A 19,967-nucleotide genomic window follows, 5' to 3' on the forward strand; every position below is an offset into this window, starting at 1 on the left:
CGTGTAAGCATTCGGCACACGTAAAGACTGTCACTGCTTTTCTAGGCCAATGGGATTTTCTGCCTTTTTCAGTTTTAGCTTTGCAGGTGTAGATTGCCATCTATTAATCTGCTTTTAGTCACATTTTGTGTACTTCCTGGGCTCTACTCAGCACACTGAAAGCTAGTGCTTTTGGCTGCCAGTGAGAATGAGTATGGTGCTTCTGAAAACTTACCTTTTAAAAAAAAAAATAAAAATCTTTCTATTTCAAATTCCCAAGCAACAGGCACAGTCATGAACTGTACCCTAGAGAGCTAACCCCATTGATGGCAGTGGATACTGTGCTTTGGAGATGCAAACTGTTGACAGAGTAGAACATGTTATTGCAAGTAGAATTTAAATACCAAATAAGAACAATAAAGTGTCAAAAAGGAGATGTAAGCAGGCTTACAGAAAGCAAGATGGATCTAAGCCCTGTGTTTCTTTGTTTTTGTTTTTCCTCTGTATGATGGTACACGTTTGTAATTGAAATACTTTAATCTTTGGTGAACGAGGTGCCTGTCTTGCATACAGATAACAGAACAAGGTGTCAGGTCAGAATTTCCAGACTTTTGAGTTTAAAAAAGATTGCTAACACCCATGGGGTTTTGTGCTTTCGGTTGCTCAGTGAATCTAGTTGAAGCAAAGGAAGAACGAAACGGGTATCTCGAGTCTGAGATACCGATGAATAAACAGGATAAGGAAACTGGAACGTCTAATCTGAGCGAGAGTAGCAGGCATCTCCTGGATTTCTGAGGTTCAGTGTCGGGATGTTCTGTATGTACTTGCATGTCTTGATCACACCGTGTACACAACACGATCTGCTGGGTAAGAATAGTCTGCAGTTGTTGAACCTTCACTCACAGCCAACATGTGGTGCTGTGCGTCTGCCTGCAAGAATTTCTAGAGTGCCAGTGGCCTTCTAATGTTTAGGCATTTCACTTTGGTTTTATATGTAGTATAAAGAGAAGTTGCTAGAGAGTTAAAAATGAAACTGGTTTCTCTTCCTACTGGTCTCTTTTGATGCAACACAGTATATGAATGTACTGATTTCCTCTAGAGATTAGTTTTCTTACTTTATCCACTTGGGTTTGGAAGGCCAGCGTGTATTGATTGGAGTATGCGCCACCCTAAGCTTGAATAATTGAAACCTTTCGTAGGTTCAGGGCCATTTGTGCTGGTGTTACGTGAGGTTCTGAACCTCGCTGGACTTTACACTGCGGCTGGGTGTGGGGTGACGTGTTTGTGACTGGTTGCCTTCCTCTTAGTCACACGCAAACGTTACGGGAGCTGGTTAACATGCTGCTTGCTTTCTGTAGGCATCAAACATCCAAGCCTCCTGCAGTCTTTTTTTTTTTAATAGAAACAAGACTTGAAGCCTATGTCTTCTTTAAACCTCCCCCTGGCATTCCAGGCTTGCTGTTTTCCAGGGCTGTATTCTCCCAGGTTGGTTTGGGCTTCACTTCAGTGTTGAAATAACCAAAATAAGGAAGCTGCCTGCTTCTGGTACAGCTTTGCGTTAAATTGCGTCTTCTGAAGGAGAAGCAGAGCGTCCCAGAGAGCAGCAGGGATGGAGCGTGCTGTCAGATGCAAGCGTGAGGAGGAGTGTGAACTGCCAGCGTGAGGAAGGCAGCGGGCTTGGTGCCTAACCATGCCCAGCAGAAGAGAGCCCAATTTCCACTGTGCCTGTGGCTTGCTTGAGCCCGCTGTGATGCCGGAGTGCCCCCAGCCATACATATGGGTGTGTATTGGAGGCACATTGAATTGACAGGCTTGTTGTTTGGCTTCTGCAGCAGCGCGACTAAGCCGCGTGCTCGGTCCTTACAATTTGTACCGTGAGTATGGTGAGAGCATTTCCTCGTTTTCTGGCTCCAACCAGTCATTCCACAAGAAACTCGTTTTCATTTGTAAGCAGGGATGTTTCCTAGCTTGCTCTCTGGTTGATGGGAAACGTTGGAAAACGCGATCTAAATTTACCCAAACGTCTCAGAAATCAGAAAGGGGGTGAAACTGAATTTAAAAAGTACCTCAATTTTATTTTCCTTGGGGGTATCTTTTTCCTCCGTTGCGACTTGGGGCATTAGGCATGCAGTGCTGTAACGTCAGGCTGAGCTCTGGCAGAGCAGACGGCCTTGGAGGCTCCTCTGGTGGGTGCCCATCCCCTGGCCTGCGGAGCCAGGGCACTGCCGCGGTGCTTCTGGGGCCCAGCTGCTGAAACAGCTCCGAGTGAGGACTGCGGCGTTATTCCTGCCTTTTCTGTTTGACTTTGCATAAACACAAGGACACCGCATATCCTGTTCGCTCTGGTTTTCCCATCTGTTTGAGAACAGTAGAGATCAGCGATTTTCTCTTGGTTCCAGAGGAGGGCTGTTAAACTTGTTGTCGGAACAAAAGCTCACATGGGCATTGACAGGATGGACAGCTCTATTGCAGTGACCTTTTATGTGGACGTAAAGAAGAAAAGCAGAGACGGTGGGAATTCAAGCTGAAGCATTGTACTACTTTAAGCGTAGCAGTTGTGGATTTCATTGGCAGTCCGGGCTGACGGGGTTTTCCTGATGGGAAGTGGTGGCTGCGGTTTTGTGGCGCGTTCCTCTTCCTCCTGAGGAAAATGGAAGACATGTAGCAGGAGGCTGGGTTGGATCTTCCTGTTCAGGCTATCACTGACGTTTTGGGGTTGGTAATGATGTGGGCTCTCTTTTTACCATTGGGGGTTCAGTGTGTTGGTTACATTGCTTCGGGTGTCCCCAGACATACACTCTTGTCTTGCAGTGAGCACAAAGATTCCTCGGAAAAGAAACACAAAGACAAGGAGAAAACCAAACACAAAGATGGCAGCTCAGAGAAACACAAAGACAAACACAAAGATAAAGACAAGGAGAAGAGAAAGGAAGAGAAGGTAGGTGTCTCCTGTGGGACAGATGAGAGAATGGTTCTGGTTTATACTGCTGAATGGTGAAAAGTCAGTGGGGTGCGTGTGGCTTACGCCTCAGAGTTTTTATTAACCTGGAGAGAGGTATCCCGACGCTAATGACTAGAGAGAGATGTGTTTTGTGGAGTGCTAGATGAGAAGATACAAGGGCTTTATCTGCGGGTATTGGGAATGGAAACAGTTCCTCAGTGGAGCTGCGTCTGCTTGCTTTACATTTTTCCATGTTAGTATTTTTCACTTTGCCGAGCTTAAATTCAGAGACAAGAAAGGAAAAAAAAATCTTGTTAATCTCATTCCTTCTGTATGAGGACAAACAGACAAGCACTGAATGTTGGACTGATTATACACTTCAGTTCCTTCCATAGCTGGGAGTCAAGGGCCAGAAAATACTGAATCAACTAGTACTTACAGAAAATGTTGGCTCTTTGGTGCGTCATGTTGTTCTCAGGACTGCAGGGGATAAAGGTACCCTTTGGTTCCTTCAGCAAATTAGGTATCCTGCCTGTGGTATATGTTGGAAAAACAAGGTGCTCTGGGCAGCGCTAATCAGCTCCTGTTTCTCTTGTTTTTCAGATGAAATCTTCTGGCGATATAAAGATAAAGAAGGAAAAGGAAAATGGTTTCTCCAGGTAAGAAACAAGCTCTGTGATCTGAAAAAAGTAGCATTTTTGGCTTTTTAGTTGCTCGGTTTTGACTACTCTCACATGGTCTTGGGGAGAAAATTGTGAATGCTTTTGACCCCTTCAGATGATATATCCTTCCCATCTGAGGGAACTGGTAATTGATCCACTGACTTAGTAACTAGAGATGAAGCTGTTGAACACCTGGTGTCTGCCTGCACTTGCTGGCTTTGTCCAAGTATCAAATAGTTGATTTCTGCTGAGAACAGATTGAACCATGGAAAAATTGATAGTTGGACATGAAAGCACCTCTGTTGTAGTTGTAAAAATGGGTACTTGAACCCTGCGAGTAGTCTTTTGGAGATGGGACCTTGTAAAGGCAGTCCAGATTGCCTTTGAGTGTCTTTCATGTAAGTGACTAGAGGCTAAAGCCTTTCCGGGTAAGGGAAATGGTTATGTAAAATGAGGTACCTTCAGAAAAATTCTAATGTCTGCTAAATTCCTCCTACTTATAGAGCTTCCTGGACTTAGGTGTTGGATCAGTCATCACTGAATAGCTTTATTAAAATCCTGAAGTGAGCAATTCTTAGAAAAATGTTTTTTCTTAATATTTGACCAGCTAATATCTGCCACTTAACCAGTGGCTGGATTTGGACATTCTTAAGGTGGTGCGTCTGGTCCACTGACATATTGGAGATGTATCGGGTGTGATAGGTGTGTCTGTGTGTGTCCATATCTGTTTTCAGGATGTGTTTTCAATCATACCCAGTTCTGAGTCCACTTAGAAAACCAATAATTAAAAAAACCCTTCTTGTCTCACCATGTTCTGTGGATGCAGAGAGTTTGGGAGAAGGCATCTGTCTAGCTGGTGCCTGTTAGTGATTCTTTCCACATTTTGAATGTGCCCTCATCCGTTTCATTTTCTTACTCCTGCTTAAAAATGCAGACTCTGTAGTTATGCTTGGCACAGGAAAGAGGCGCCCTCTCCAGGCCTTTTGGAGGATACTCTGGAAATAAAGCAATGATGTTTAGGTGGTTTATGGTGTAGGAGACTATTTTTATAATGCTTTCTGACCTCTACCATTTGGCAGAATTTCATGCATGTGCTAGCCTTGTCAGGGACATTGGATGTTCTCACGTCAAAGTAACTGGGCCTTCTTTCGGTCTGAGTGTTTTCTGTGTTAAAAAAAAAAAAAAGCCTGGAGGAATCATCCTTTGTGCCTTCTTGAAGGCCAAGATCTGGCTAAGAGCAATTATTCTCCTGCTGAAATGTTCTTTTACAAGTTCAGATGGTTTTGATTTTCTTCTTTAAGACTTGGGAGCATGAGCAATATTACAGCCTCGGGAACAATGCAAGTCAAGGTTCAGCTTGCTCATGCAGCTCCTTTCTTTTAATATTTTCATGCTTTATTTCCCACTATTGCAAAACATTGGGAAATGTTTCAGTATTAAAATAGATAAAATTCCTAACAGCTTAATAGACAGTACTACTAGGTTTCTGCCTGGAAGAGAAAACAAATGGGACAAATCTCTTTTACCATAGATGTTTTGCAACTGTGTGCGTGCTGCAGACTCGTGTCTTAGTTGATCATATGTGATGCCGCTGAAATGGCTTCTTACAGTAGCACGGATCTGTTTGCTCTGAGTTGCATCTGCCAGCACTGCAGTGGCTTTACAGCTGTGAAAGAGCAAACTGTCTTGTTCTGCTTCATGGACACATTACCAGCTAAAATAAGACTCCAGAATGTCTCTTGCTGTCTGTGATCTACAAAGCAAAATGCTGCTTTTTTTTCTCCCACTCCACCCAATCGCAGAACGCGTGTGTTGACTTGGAAACTGAGTCAATTTGATACAGAAATTTTGGATTGAATATGAATAGGAAAGCCCAAGATGGCAGTTACTTTTTGTACCTGAGTACAGTATCACTAAGTGCTTCAAAATGTAATTTTGGACTCTTTGCGATGTCTTTTTATTTATGAAGATAAGTGGAATGCTTCTGTGAAATCTAGAAATAATGAGCATGTTTAAAGAGAGAGTCTCTCTACCCACTCATACCGTATTTTTCTGCTATTACTGGTGTCTGGGGGACATTATGGCTGAAAGCGTTGAGCCTAATTTAATATTTGTGGTTTGAGAGGAACAGGATTGTTTGCTTCCCGCAGTTTGGATAGTGAAAATAGACTAATCAATTTACCTTTGCCAGATCTTTGTTTCCTTCTCTGCTTTTCATATGCCTCAATATTTAGTTGGCAAAACATTCAGGAGAATAGCTTTCAAGTCTCTGCTTACTTGACAATCTTTTATCAGGCTCAGTAAGGATATTGAGCTGAAACTACGTAACGTCCCTATGTGACTACACACATGCACGGATTTCAGTTTTGTTTTAGAAGTGCTGCAGTTGTTTTTACTCAGAACCTCAAAGAAACAATGAAATCCAAGCTGTTTGTTGAAATCGATCTCCGCGTTGCTTGAGAAATAGCAAATGTGTAGCTGCTGAAAGGCTTTTTCCTTGTGCTGTCTGTGGAAGTTCAGAGAACGATGCACCTCAGGTGTTTGGGGTCTGAGGAAGACAACCCAGACCAGAACTGGAAGGACGTGTCTTTTTTTGCAGATTATCATCTCTTAAACTGAGGTGGTGCTGGTTGCTATGAATCTTACTGTTTGAAGTTTAGAACCACCTTTATTTCTTTTTGTAGTCCGCCACGTATTAAAGATGAACCAGATGATGATGGGTTTTATGCTTCTCCTAAAGAGGACTCCAAACCACTGAAGAGACCTCGAGAAGATGATGAGTAAGTGGCCTGGGTACTGGTGACTTGAATGCTTGCCTTTAGTTTTAAAAGCAGAACACTAAGGGAGCAGATAGCATATCAGATATTCAACATGTGCTGGTTCAGATGTGGGACTGAAGATCTGAGACCAGTTGCCTTGTGCTGTGAGAAGTTCTATGAGCAGGGCAAGGGTAGTATTTGTGCTGTCTATGGAAAAATACCATTATCTGCTTCTGCAGATAGTGTTGGAAATTACTGCAGTGTTAGTAAATAATAATAATAAAGGAAAAAAACACGCAGAAGGTAAATGGAGAAAAGACAGTGATGAAGACTGTAAAGCCTAAACCTGAACAAGTGAGGTATTAGTGCTAGCTAAGTGGCTGCAGTGGTTTCTGTTGGATGAGGAAACAACTGCTCAAGAGGAAGAAAACGCAGTCGGCCTATTCAGGGTAGGGAGGAGGTTTGCATGCACTGCTTGACATGATTCCCTTTTAAAAAGTTCTTAATACGTTGTGGGTTATGCTGAGGGTTTGTCTAAATCGAAAGAAAAATACACATGATGTTTGATGTATAATAGCCCACCCAGTAAATAAAAGTGCAGCTCCATCGTGCTGTGATCTGTCACCATCCATGTATGTCCAACTTTCAGATGGTGTGACCTTGTTAGAGGTCTCGAGTTAAAGGGTTGGAGGAGTTTAACCAGAGCGGCATTCTGTTCCTATGTGGTAGTTCTCAGTTTCCAAGAGAGACGGGTGTGACATCTTTTCTTTTGTGTAATCATTTGCTGCCTTCTGTTAAGTTTTCATGACCTCCCATCTTGTGCCTGCAATGGAAAGATTAAGAATTTGCCAGCAGTCAATTTTGCTATTGTTCAGACTAGTGGGGGATGCAAAAATTGGGCCTTGTGGGCAGATCCCAGACTGATGACTAGAAGAGGGGCAGCGGGTTGGAGGGGAACATGCCACTAAGCTTTTGCTGATTTATCCGATCCCATGCAATCACTGGGTGGCTGCTAATGCTCTTGAATGGGTTCTTCCTCAAGGAAGGTTTTTGCTTCAGCAGTCTGAAACTTCTGGACAATTATTTGCAGCAACAGCCCATGTTTGTTTGTTTTCTATAGGCTGTTCTCCTGGATAGGGATTATTCAGCCTTCTGAGAGAGCAGGGCACAAAATTATGTTCTTTAGAGATGAAATATGCCAGTAATAGTATGAACTTGCACACAAGTTTTGTATGTGTAGGATTTTATTTTTATACTCAAAAGTTGATTATTTTCATCAGCTAGTCTCTGTTCTTACAGTGCTGAGTACAAACCCAAGAAAATCAAAACAGAAGACATAAAGAAAGCAAAGAAAAGGAAACAAGAGGAAGAAGAGGTAATGCAGAAGACAAGCTTATTTCTTGCAAGAAAAGCAAGACTGACAATTTGGTGTTGAATTATGTAGAGCAGGGGGAATCTGATTCAAGGGAAAAAAGGCAGAGACCAGTCCTGGGACAAAGCTGCGTGTGGTAGATCCACTCTGATGGTGTGAGTTAACTTGTCTGTGCCATAATGGATAAAGTCAGGAGACGTTTCTCTCCTACACGTAAAACAAGAGATGGAGAAGATGCCTCTGGAATGTGAACTCACGGCCTGTTCTTGGCAGTTCAGTCTTTCTGTTAAGAAGCTTGCAGAGGGTAGAGGAGCCTTATTAACAATATCTGGTAGTTGCACAAATGATGTAGCACAGTTCAGGAGCAGAGGAGATGAAACCTAGATTAGCTGCTAGAAAGACACTTAAAGCTTTTAGGTGAAGCCTAGGATGGAAATTAGGAAAGGGAGTTGGCATGGAGATGTTAGCCATAATTTGAGACTAAAGATCTGTGTTGCTGCATCTAGCAAAGACACCCTTGCGAAGCACATGTTGCAAGCAGCCTCTGGTAGCATGGTTTATTCTCTAGTTTTTAATAGAAGTGTCTCTATAGTGAACGTATGCCATACATTCCCAGAAGCCACCTTACAGAGCTACAGCTGTGCTTTATAGCATTTGCCAGATTAGATACAGCTAATGCAGGCCCAGGAGGGTGTTCCTATAACTGAGCAATCATGTTACTGTGGCCCAGACTTGCTGCTTATCAGGTGAGGCACAATAACTGGCTTTGTGCACTTACCATGCCCCACTTCTACAGCAAAATAATTTGGCTTAAAACTTTGAAGTGGGGCCATCAGTAGACTGACTTAAGAAGATGGTCTAAGAGCACACTTAGGTATTTAGGCCTCGGTAATTCAGTTGTTTGTGGCCAAACTAATGCATCCCAAGAGACGGTTGTTTAGTTTTAAAGCATCTTTTCCTGGGAGAAGAGGAAGGAGTGGAATGTGGTAGCTTGTTCTAACAGCTTCTCACTCATTTTACAGGACAGCAAAGCAAAGAAAGCTAAGAGCAAAGATAAGAAAGTTCCTGAGGCAGACAAGAGAAAGAAGCCGAAAAAAGAAGAGGAGCAAAAATGGAAATGGTAACTATATATTGATGATGTCTGCTACCCTCTGCACCTGCACTTTCCCTGTTACCTCCCATGCTGACTGAGTAAGCACATCTGACTTTTTGTTGATTCATGAGGATTTGTTCTGAATAATTGGCTTACTTTCTGGTAAGCCTTAAATAAACTTCTCATTGAGGATGTTCATCCTCTCAAGTAGAAGTGAAAATCCCTTTTTTGCTATACCAAAGAGAAAAAATGTTTCTGTCTGTAGAACAGAGAGGCTACCCGTAACGATTAGCTACTGATGTTCTTGTGCCCAGAACCTGGCCCTTACTGACACTCTTCAAAGCAATATGAAAGCTTGTGAGCTTGGGCTATCAGCAGGAATGTTATAAACGTGTGCAAATGTGTTAGCTGATATGGTTCTGATGTAGCTTTATTTTAGTAGGTCTTCTCTGTGTTGTATAAGGCTACAACATTGAGTGTCCACTCTGCTGTTTGAGTTGGATGTCAAGTGTGTGTCTCACAAAACCGGTCCTGTCTCAGGCACAAGAATAAAGGCTGGTCAAGTGACCAGTTAAGCTTGGGCTATTTGGAAAATGAATTTTGAAAATAAGCTTTGAATGGAAAGTGCTTTCTTGCCCATGATCCTAAAGTAAAATCACTAACTGACGTTGTTTTATTTGGCACTTAAATTTTTAGAGCTTTTTCTAATAGATCTGAACTTCATGGTTTGTGTGGAAGACAGTCCTACGCTGCATCAGTAGTCCTCTATGAGAAAGATGCTAGATTTTTTTTAAACTATCCATAGTAATATAATCTATTGTTAATGCTAGATTTGAGGAACTTGTGTGTTTTGAAGTTATTACTTGTGTGTTTTGAAGTTCAGACCGTAGTACTTCCCTAGATTTACTGTGTATGTGGTTTTCAAAAGCGTATGTGTTTTCTGCACTCCTGTAGTCTTCTGTAATGTGTTTTTATGACCTTTTGGAGAAGATGTTTCCATGAGCGTTTTCTTTCCTCAGATCAATTGGCAGTTCTAAATAGATCTGTGGTGTCAGAGGATTGCAAAGGCATTCCCTTAAATCCTTTCAGGCTCAGTCTTTCACATGTGTACACATGCACATGCACACACCCTTATTGTCTCCATTATTGATTCACCTTTAAAAAAAAATCTTCTGCATTGTTCATAGTCTGCATATTCCTTTGATTGCTACAGCTCCCTCAAATAGAACATCAGCACTTGAGTGTTTTTTCGTACTTGTCTTCTCTCCGAAATTTAGTTTTCAGGCCTTTCCCTGTAACTGTTCTGATTTTTTTTTTCTTAGTGGTCTGCTTTTCCTCGGTCCCTCTGACAGCATATTTTCAATGTGCTTTGACATTGAAGGAACTTGAAGTGAGAGAAAGCCACCGAAGGTCTCTTTAAGCCTAATGATCTGTCTTTTTTGACTTTGTGTCAGCTCTCCTTGCTGGTTCTATCTGACTTTACTATAACTAATACCACAGCTCCTTTTTATTGTAGTCTGTATCCTTCAACAGCAGAGCTGTGCTGGAAAGCCTTACAATTCTCCCCTCATCTGCCTCGGCAGCACAATTCCAGGTAGATGTGTTAAGCTCTGAGATTTGTGCTTACTGTTGAGGGGAAAACTGCCTTTGAAAGCACGTTTTGCAAAACCTGGCAGTAGGTAACTGCATCCTTCTGCTGATGGTTCGTGTCATCCATCTGCGGCTTTGTATAGCATGTCTGCTGGACAGGGTTTCATCTGCACTTCAATTGCATCTCTTAAGGGCATTTTATGTTCCATCTGAGCCAATTTTCTGAAAGTCTGATATCTTTTTTTGGCTGCTTCCTCAAGCGCTTGCTGCCTTGATCATTTTCATCCTCACTTACATGGATGCTTGATGCTAGCCGTTCCCAAGGCATTGGCATTGTTCATCACCACGTGGGGATCTTTCTTAGAGGTCGTTTTCACACCCTGTCAGCGTGAAATATGAGATCCAGAAGCACACCTTACGAGCACTTCTCCCACCTTGCGTTACAATAAGTTAATTACCTTGAAAGAACATATCCCTGAGGTACATTCTGTTTTTTGTCAGAATTTTCTGTTTTCATTCCAAATGAAAACCAGTCCTAAACTACCGTCCTGAGTCACCCTGGCGTTCTTGGATTTGCTGCGAGGTTTAAATAAGGAGCCTGTGTGACTGATTGGCACAGTTTCTGCTGAAATTAGTAAGGTGGTTTTCCTGATAGATACCATTCTCCTTGCTCCTGCCAAAACATTTGCAGAACGTTGCTCTAGGAGCAAGAGCTACCACAGGCAGGTTTTTTATTGTTTAAAACCAAATGAGGACCAAAAAAAGGGCTGAACTCAGGAGGCTCGCTTCTGTCTTTTGTCTTGATGTTTACATACGAGGTTTAAGAAGGTGGAGGTGGGGCTGAAAATGATTTGTGATCTCTTTGTGGCAAACTTTCTGGTAGTTGTGGGTTTAGAAACCACCGTATGGATCTCGTGTTTCCTTATAGCCCTCCCAACAGGCGTAGTATGCTTCAGCTATCTAATTACCTTAGAATTACCTTACCTAAAGAAAAAACTCAGGTCTAGTGCTTCAGTCAAAGGTGGTGCCTTTCTAGCTAGAGTAAAATACTATCTCATACAATTGTTGTTCTTCCTAAATTGCCGACATACAGGGACTGCTGAAGCATTTTGAGTAATTTCTAGCAGAAGCTCTTTTCTCCGAACAATGCTCATCTTCTGTACGGTGGCCATGACGTCTCATTAGGAATGAAGTATTTAATTGTGCGTCACGCTTCCGGAGATGCATTGCAGTACGTGTGCATTTCTTCTGGGTGCAGCAGCAGCTGAGAAGGAAACTACTCCATAGGGCTGGCACGAGGGGGAAGTTTAAACTTCTTGTATCGTCATGGCTGCTCAACAGAGTGGTCGGGGTAACTCAAAGACTGAGCACTGTGACAGGTTAATGGTCTTCCAGTTGATTGATCACCAAGGTAAAACAGCCTGTCTCAGCGGGGGATCCTGTGCCAGCTGTATGGAGCAGGAATGTTCTGGTAATCGTGGAAGAAGCGGAGAGGGGAGGGAGTATGGAATCAGTGGCTTGGGCACGGGACACCAGGAGCTGGGGGAGGAAGCGGGCCTGGTGGGACTCCTGTCCCCTGTAGAGGAATTGCTGACCCTGTGAGTTTGTTCAGCTGGAACGTGGGATTGGCGGCGCCTACCTTGCTGTGCCGAGAAGCTTGATGTGTCATTTACAAAACACTTTTTATAGAGGTGCTCCAAGGCAAGTTTGCTTTTTTCTTTGCTACTCTGCTTTTCTTCAAGAACACTTCTTCGTACCCAAAGAATTTCAATGAATTTAAAATGACAAAGCAGGTTTTAGTCTTTCTTGTCCAAGCAGGTTTGTTCTCATTTAGGTCGTAAAGGAACATCTGTTTCTTTATCTCTGCCCTTAATGGGATGCTTGTCCACATCTGAAAGCAGCTGCGTAATATACTACAGTTGTTTGGCTTTGCTGAGCAGGCATCCTGGACCTGATGTTAGATCACAGCTGACTATAATTTGGCATGATCCTTGATGCTTTACGAGACTGAATTCTTCATTTTCTCAAGTTCTAAGCTTTTTCAGCTGTGTCTTTGTGAAAGGAGGAGCAAGTGGCAGGTGAGGACTATGCTGTATCAGATATCTGTGACCCAAGGTGTTCTGTTTGTGGACGGTGCTGTGCTTTTGTTTTTGTTTAAAAAGCAAAAAAGCGTGAATATTTGTTCTTGGCCAGTGTCTGGCACAGTAATGACTGCTTTCTAATTTTCTGTAGCATACTCTTACACCAACATAACAATACAATGAAGACTAAGAACTTAATTATACTGGTTCATATCTTTCTCTTGAAGGTGGGAAGAAGAGCGCTACCCTGAAGGAATTAAGTGGAAGTTCCTAGAGCATAAAGGTCCTGTGTTTGCTCCGCCATATGAACCTCTGCCTGAGAATGTCAAATTCTACTATGATGGTGAGTTAATCTGCAATTCCAGCTTGCACTCTCAGGGCATTGTTGCAATCTTCTGAGGGGATGAGGAGGTGGATTTGTTTCTGTGGTTAGTTTAAGAGAAGTTCTTCAACAGCTTAGAAAAGGGCGGGTCTGTAGAAGTAAAGGGAACAGCCTGCTGAATTGACACGGAGATGAACTTGTTCCCGTTCTGCTGTGGTAAATCTGTCGGCTTCATTAATAATGTGAGAGGGGGTCTGATGCCCAAGAGTAGCATTGTGTAACCAGTACAGTACATAATTAGAGCTACTTCGTCACTGGTCATCTTCAGGCTTGCTTTGTGTTCCTCAACATTATGAACTGAAATTTCCATAATCTGTAATTAATTTTGTGATCATTCCGTGGCATTAATGGAACGAAACTAGGTAGTTTTGTTTTACAAATGATTAGGATCTTGCAGGAATGCAGGGGATCAGCCTGATCTCAAGAATGTAGCCCCCCAGTGTATGTCATGCTCCCATTTAGCTGCTATTGTGCGTCGGAGAACTAATTGATGTGGGGTTCTAATCCGCTGGGCTGACTGGTTGTTAGAGGCTCATGTGGATAGGATTATATGATGTGATGCCTGATGGAGACTGGACTTGATGACCCATGTATTTCCTTCTAGTTCTGTGATCATGTTAAATGAAGGATCAAATTAGCCCAGGATTAAATTAAGTGGGAGGCATTTGAGTGGATGAAAATGTAATTTTTGGCGAAGTGGACATCTGTGCGTGGAACTCTTCCAGAAGCAATGTGATATTTTCATGTGACGTGACACATATTAAAATACTGAGAAATAGGTGGCACTCACTTTCAGCAGCAAGGTAGTGAAATAAACCTACTGCATCCTATTGAAGACCATCTCTAAGCAAACAGCACAATGATCAAGGATGCCCATTTTCCTCTAGCTGTCTTAGGGCTTGATAAGAACTTGTAGCAAGGTTGCAAATATTTCTCTCCCTCTACTGAAGAATATATGTGATCTCTCCTGCTGTCTAGAGAAGAAGAGGGGCGAATTATGCTATAATTATCCCTTTCGTGCAGGCAGCAATGAGCTTCTATCTTGCCACCTATTTCACAAAACCTCCTGGAAACGCAGGGATTTGTTGCAACCTCTGTCTTTGTCATGGCAAGAATTGATCAATAGGCTCAAAAATTAGGGGCGGGGATGGATCCTGGCACACAAAGCAATCGCATACATCTTCCCTGAGAAACCGGGGGGGGGGGAGGGCATCAGATGGCTGATTTACACAGCAGCTGCTGAGACCGCTGTCTGTGCTTACAAGGCATTGTCTAATTTCAAGATTATCCTAGGATGATTTGTAGAGTCCAATAATCACGCTGTGGCTGGCCAGCCAGCTGCCAGAGCTCACTGGAGGAATCCCTCCTTTGCCTGGTGATTGCACTGCAGCGAGGCTGGCCCTGATTTCGTCCAACACGACTGCGGGGCTATTGTCAGTGCTTACAATACCGCGCTCGGGGAGTCTGAAATGCCAAAAGCCATCTTTAAGGGCTTGGCTATATTTTTGAGTGACTATGGGTTAATGAGCTACTGCTCGTACCACAAAGGCGGCTTGAACTTGTGTGTTTAAGGCAGCTTGAACTCGCTGTTTTTCTGTAGATGGACAAGATAACAGTGGAGATGATGGCAGTGGTGTTTGTCACTGCGGTGTGGTCTCTTCTGCCTGTTATGTCCCTGGGTTTGCTCCCTGACTCGGTTTTTACGACAGCAAACTAATGCTCAGGGCTCTGAAATAAATCTGTTGTGTTTTTTTTTAATATATAATACTGTCACTGAGAGCTTTTTCAAACTTTTTTAAAAGTGGGAATTATGTACAAGGAAATCTGTTCTAAAGTGATTAGGTAAAGATGACTGAGCCTGTACTACTCTTTAGGGATTTGGGAACAACTTTGGTCATTTAAGCCCCATAATGTGTTGCTTACTTGATAGCCTCTTTCAAGCTAGACTTGCAGCCTGGAAAAAAAACACTTCCCTTGCTGTCTCTCCCTTCCCCCATTTCCTGTTGTAGGCAAACAAATGTAGTATTTTAGGTTGCAGCTTACAAACTGGCAGAGTTTCTGTTGGTTTTGTTTAATTGTGCGATGTTCGCAGATCGCTGGGAGGACTTTTTGCCTAAGTCCCGTTTTACAAGACTTTATGGATCTTCAGGCTCTATAGAAAACTCCCGTGCTTTAATTTTGGAGATGCTGTAACTTTTCCAACCATGGAGTAAATCAAAAGCATGCTATTTTTTTCCACTAGCATAGAATCAACCGTAGTGTTTCTTGTATTGACTTTTGTGCAGTAAAACAGTCATTAAAAAATCCCCAGGTGTTGACTGCCTGCCAGCCCACGGGGACTTCAAATATTCCTTGCAACTAGCTGGAGATGTGAGTTGCATGCAAAGTCCTTCACGGGGTTCGCTCACATGTTGTCAGGAATGCTGTCTGGACTGAAAAGACGCTCAGTAGGAATGTTAGATGTTGTTGAATCTACAGCTCCGGTGTTGCAGCAGCCTCCGTTCCCTTGTGTCCTAGCCTTTTTCCTTGCAGCAGTTTCAGTTTGTACTGCAGTCTTGCAGATAAGCTGAAATGTGACCTCCCTGCTCACCCAAAGCTCAGTCTGTCTCAAAAATGACTATCTTTTGAGCCTGATTTGGAGATAGAGGAACACATTCCCACAGTGAAGGACTCAGGCTATTAGCAGAATCCTGACACATTTCCCTGCAATGAAGGCGAATTAAATATTTGGCATCGCTTTCCAGCCTATTTGTGGTGTGTATATATAGGAAGGGCTCTTCCTGGCTAGAAATAGCTAAAGGCTAGAAGGGGTGTTCCAAAGCATGTCTGTCTGTGGGTAGGAGAGGAATACAGAGCCTGTATTTCCCATATGTCTGAGTGCCGGAATATGAATTTTAATGAAATTCCTTGCCTCTTCCACTTCAAACAGCAGTATCTCCCCAGGAGCGTACGCACCACAGGGAGGGCTCAGCACAGGGTTTCCTGCAAGAGGCCTTTTCCCCTTCCTGCCCTGCGTCTCTCAGACCTCACATCAGACTGTTATTGCTTTTTAATAATGTTTAACTTCCAGAGAGGACTTTTTTTCAAAATCTTTGATGGTAGGTCGAGCAAGTGTGTTCCTCTGTTTCTTTTGCCTATCCAATTTGCAGTACTATGTAACGCGTCTGTGAAAAACTTCAGAGTGGTAAAAGTATGCTCTTCTTTAAGGGAGTTACTGTGGCTTCTTTCTGGCTTCAGTTCCTAATTTTACCAGGTGCTTTAAAAATAAAACCTTTCTTTGTAGGTAAAGTCATGAAGCTGAGCACCAAAGCAGAAGAAGTTGCCACATTCTTTGCAAAAATGCTTGATCACGAATACACTACGAAGGAGATCTTCAGGAAAAACTTTTTCAAAGACTGGAGAAAGGTACGCGGGTAGTCTCGGGCTGTGGTGACTGCAGGCGTGGCTGGTGTCTCCTCGCTGCTAGGCAGTGAACAGAGGCTGCTGTCCTAGGCTCCTGCCTAGGAAAGCTAGCTTGTGGCAACTGCAAGTTGCCTCAGGCCTTAGCCATGAGGTTTCCAGTTAGTCCTGCAGCTTCTCCAGGAAGGAAGGCCCTCAGATGTTTCTAAACTGAATGTCAGAATTTTCCAAACCAAATTTGCGTGTTGCATGATGGGGTTATAGCTGATCTGACCGTTAAATGCTTTGAAGGGCCTTCCTTACAGCAGAAGGAAGCCCTTTCCAAAGACCTAAAAGCCAAACCTTCCTCAGTGAACCTACCAGCCACAAGGTCAAACCTTTAGATTAGATGACCCAGTTCTCCTAGATGGGTTACTGGATTTTACTCCCTCAACAGTGCCAGTCCCTGTTAGTTGAGAGTGCTTTGCAAGGTGGTACAGCATTGCCCAGTGCTTGCAGAGATGAGGCCACGCATTGTGTACGCCCTGTTTCTTGTCCTTTGCTCTTTGACCTTAGCTGGAGTCAGCATGTACAAGAATTTAGGGATTCTTGGGGGATTACTCTGAGAACCTATGCGTTGTCTCTGTTTAAGCTGTCACGGGTAGGGTGAGCTCTATTATACGTGTATGAAAATGTAAAGCACTACTTTTCTTTCTGCAAGGAAATGACCTCTGAAGAGAAGAGCACTATCACCAACCTCAGCAAGTGTGACTTCACCCACATGAGCCAGTATTTCAAAGCTCAGACGGAAGCTAGGAAACAGATGTCCAAGGAGGAGAAACAGGTACCAGAGGGGATTCTAGGAGACTTCTTGATGCTTAGCTGGCTTGTAAACATCTTAGTGTAATTGTTCCTCTGCCTGCCTTGCCATTTATAAGTCAGTGTTTACTAGCTTTCACACTATTACGTTCATGTTAATTGTAGCAGCTTAAGTAGTGCAAAGCACTGTGTTTGCAGCTGAACCTTCATCCTGACTTAAAATGATAGTGATCGGGGTTAAGGCTCCTGATCCTGCTTAGGTAAACAGAGAATAAGAGGTGTTATGTTTGATGGGACCCTTGGTCCCTGGCCAGTAATGAGCAGTGTATGCTCAGGTAAGGACAGACTTTTATTTTAAGAGTTCCTTAGGTTTGAAGGGCAAAATTGAGGATAGTGAAATGGATGCCGCAATGATAGTTGTGAGTAAAATATATAGAGAACAAATCTTTAAAATTAGGTCTCCACTTAATGCAGTTTTGTAATCAAAAATGGAATTTTATTTTCAGTAGCATGGCTACAGTGGCTTGTGGGCAAAAAAGTAGATTTTGAATGAATGAAACATACTGCATGAAACTTACTACAATAAAAGTTGGAAACTGGCCCCAAGTTCTCAGTTGATCCTTTCCAACACTACAGTAATTCTGCTTGGAGTGAGGGGCCTGGTGGCTTGGAATTACAGCCTTTGGGGTCAGGAGTCCTGCCAAAGTAGAGCGCCCGTGTCATACTGCTGTTTCGGTTTGATATACATGGGGGAGCCTTTCCTGGTTCCCACTCACCGTAACTATTGAAGTGGAGCAGAAGTGGCTTTTACTGTTAAGTTTCTTAGCTTGTGCACCAGTGCTGTCTATGGGACAGATAGTTTATTTTGGGCTGAGATGTTTTTATTTTTCCCTACTTTTCCTTCCATGTTATTAGAGTTCAAGCACAGAAGTATGCAGTGAAATCTCAGCACGTTCTTAGGAGACCACGTTCTGCCTTTGAGACCATTTGCTGACACAGACTTCACATGCCTTTAGCAGCAGACTGGAGACATTCCTCTGCCTGCTTTCTGATGCTGAGTTCAGACACAGAAAACTTTTTTTTCCCCTATATAAATAACAAGATGTAAAGTCCAGTGGATGTCACGTGCTTGTTCTGGGGCTGAATATAGATTATAAACCAGCAGTGCTGTGGTGGGGCTGTTGTACTTAAATGGCCTTTGTAGATGTGGTATGTGGTAGAGGTAAATGCTTCTGTTGTGGCAGAGTAAGGCTGGTGAAGATAAATATTAATCTGTTCCACTCAAATACAGGTTTTAAGAGGGTTTTTTGTACATTCTTTCCTTTTTTCGTGCTTGTTTTGCTTCTTGCATTTTATGAATACTTACCTGAGCAGTCTGCTGCCCTGTGTGTTGGTCCAGCACTTGGCACGACCGGAGTCTGGCTTTGAGTTGGTCTTCGGTGTTACTGGAGTGCAAATATCAAAAATATTCAGTCTTATTATGTAGAGATGTGTGGTGCTGGGCATAGTACTTCATCTTTGCTTTTGGCTTTTCCCAGAAAATCAAAGAGGAAAATGAGCGGCTATTGAAGGAATATGGCTACTGTGTGATGGACAACCACAAAGAGAGGATCGCAAACTTTAAGATTGAACCTCCAGGTCTCTTCCGAGGTCGTGGGAATCATCCCAAAATGGGCATGTTGAAGAGACGCATCATGCCGGAAGATATCATCATTAACTGCAGCAAGTAAGCACTGGGTGCTTTGCTTTCTAGTTAGGATAGCTTCTTTTCTAAAAACCAGTAGGGGTTCCTGTGCAAGCATGTAGAGATACACATGCTGCTTATCTTAGATTTACGTGGATAAGAAACTGAGTCATACAAGCAGAGACTGAACAAGACTATCACGAGTTTCATGTAGAACTTTGTCAACGCATTTTCTTCCTCATCCTCATGTGCTTAAACATTCTTTCCTGCTGCAAATGCCTAACATTAATTTTGTACTAGGTAGGTTGTCCTGCTTTGTTAAACACTAGGGTTTGATGGGCTTCTCTTTGGTCTTGTCCTGATAAGCATCTTCACTATCACAGTGTCCACAAATCAAAGTTGGTCCTAGGAATGTGTTGCCACTGATAGCAATTACACTTGATCTTTTGCTACTCTGATTCACTTGATTTCCCACTTGTTGAAATTTGTAATTACTTTGCCTTGGTTTCTTTGCCTGTGCTTTCTTCATGTGATGGTATTATTTCTCTCCATTTTGAAGCTTAAAAATCTCTTTAAATAGCTTTTTTTTGTTGTCCTCTTAACTCTGTGCAGGGATTCCAAGATCCCTCCCCCTCCACCAGGACACAAATGGAAGGAGGTTCGGCATGATAACAAGGTTACCTGGCTAGTGTCGTGGACTGAGAACATCCAAGGCTCTATCAAATACATCATGTTGAACCCCAGCTCAAGAATTAAGGTACAGATTTATTTAATAATAATAATAAGAAAATACTGGTCATGAAGCAAATGTAGCTGTTGGCTAGGAGAGTGATAGGAAGTAAGTATCTTGCTATTTCATCCTGTGCTGATCGAATTCATATGAAAGTACACGTGCTTCTGTTCTGCCTTGAAAAAATAGAATGCAACTGCTGCACAAGAGAGATGAAATCTGAAAACTCAATACCTATTGAAAAGCAATATTGTGTCATTCCTTGTAGGAATCCTTTACTCTTTATAAGCTGAAAAGGCAGTAATTCACCCAAGAATGGACTTGTTCTGGTGGATATTTTATCTTCTTTTGGCCCTGATTTGGCCCCTGCCTGATCACATAGTGAAATTCTAGTCGTGGGCCGATCATTAGTCAGTTCTAAAATTTAAAACGTGGCCAGGTTACTGGCTGAGAAGACTAATAAGGAGCCCATGGCTGAAGGAAAGCAAACCCTGCTG

The 19,967-nt window shown here is 42.8% G+C and overlaps 1 protein-coding gene across 1 annotated transcript in view; it reads left to right on the forward strand.

Moving 5' to 3' along the window:
- TOP1 (DNA topoisomerase I) overlaps positions 1 to 19,967 on the forward strand; it is a 67,090-nt gene that overhangs the window by 38,189 nt on the left and 8,934 nt on the right. The window contains exons 4-13 of the mRNA XM_066978074.1: positions 2,791 to 2,917; positions 3,524 to 3,579; positions 6,267 to 6,362; positions 7,641 to 7,716; positions 8,736 to 8,833; positions 12,705 to 12,820; positions 16,143 to 16,264; positions 16,959 to 17,081; positions 18,595 to 18,782; positions 19,353 to 19,497. Coding sequence (XP_066834175.1) covers positions 2,791 to 2,917; positions 3,524 to 3,579; positions 6,267 to 6,362; positions 7,641 to 7,716; positions 8,736 to 8,833; positions 12,705 to 12,820; positions 16,143 to 16,264; positions 16,959 to 17,081; positions 18,595 to 18,782; positions 19,353 to 19,497 — 1,147 coding nt within the window. The remainder of the gene's footprint in view (positions 1 to 2,790; positions 2,918 to 3,523; positions 3,580 to 6,266; positions 6,363 to 7,640; positions 7,717 to 8,735; positions 8,834 to 12,704; positions 12,821 to 16,142; positions 16,265 to 16,958; positions 17,082 to 18,594; positions 18,783 to 19,352; positions 19,498 to 19,967) is intronic.

The sequence above is a fragment of the Anser cygnoides genome, chromosome 16, assembly GCF_040182565.1.
Source record: "Anser cygnoides isolate HZ-2024a breed goose chromosome 16, Taihu_goose_T2T_genome, whole genome shotgun sequence".
Classification (NCBI taxonomy): domain Eukaryota; kingdom Metazoa; phylum Chordata; class Aves; order Anseriformes; family Anatidae; genus Anser; species Anser cygnoides.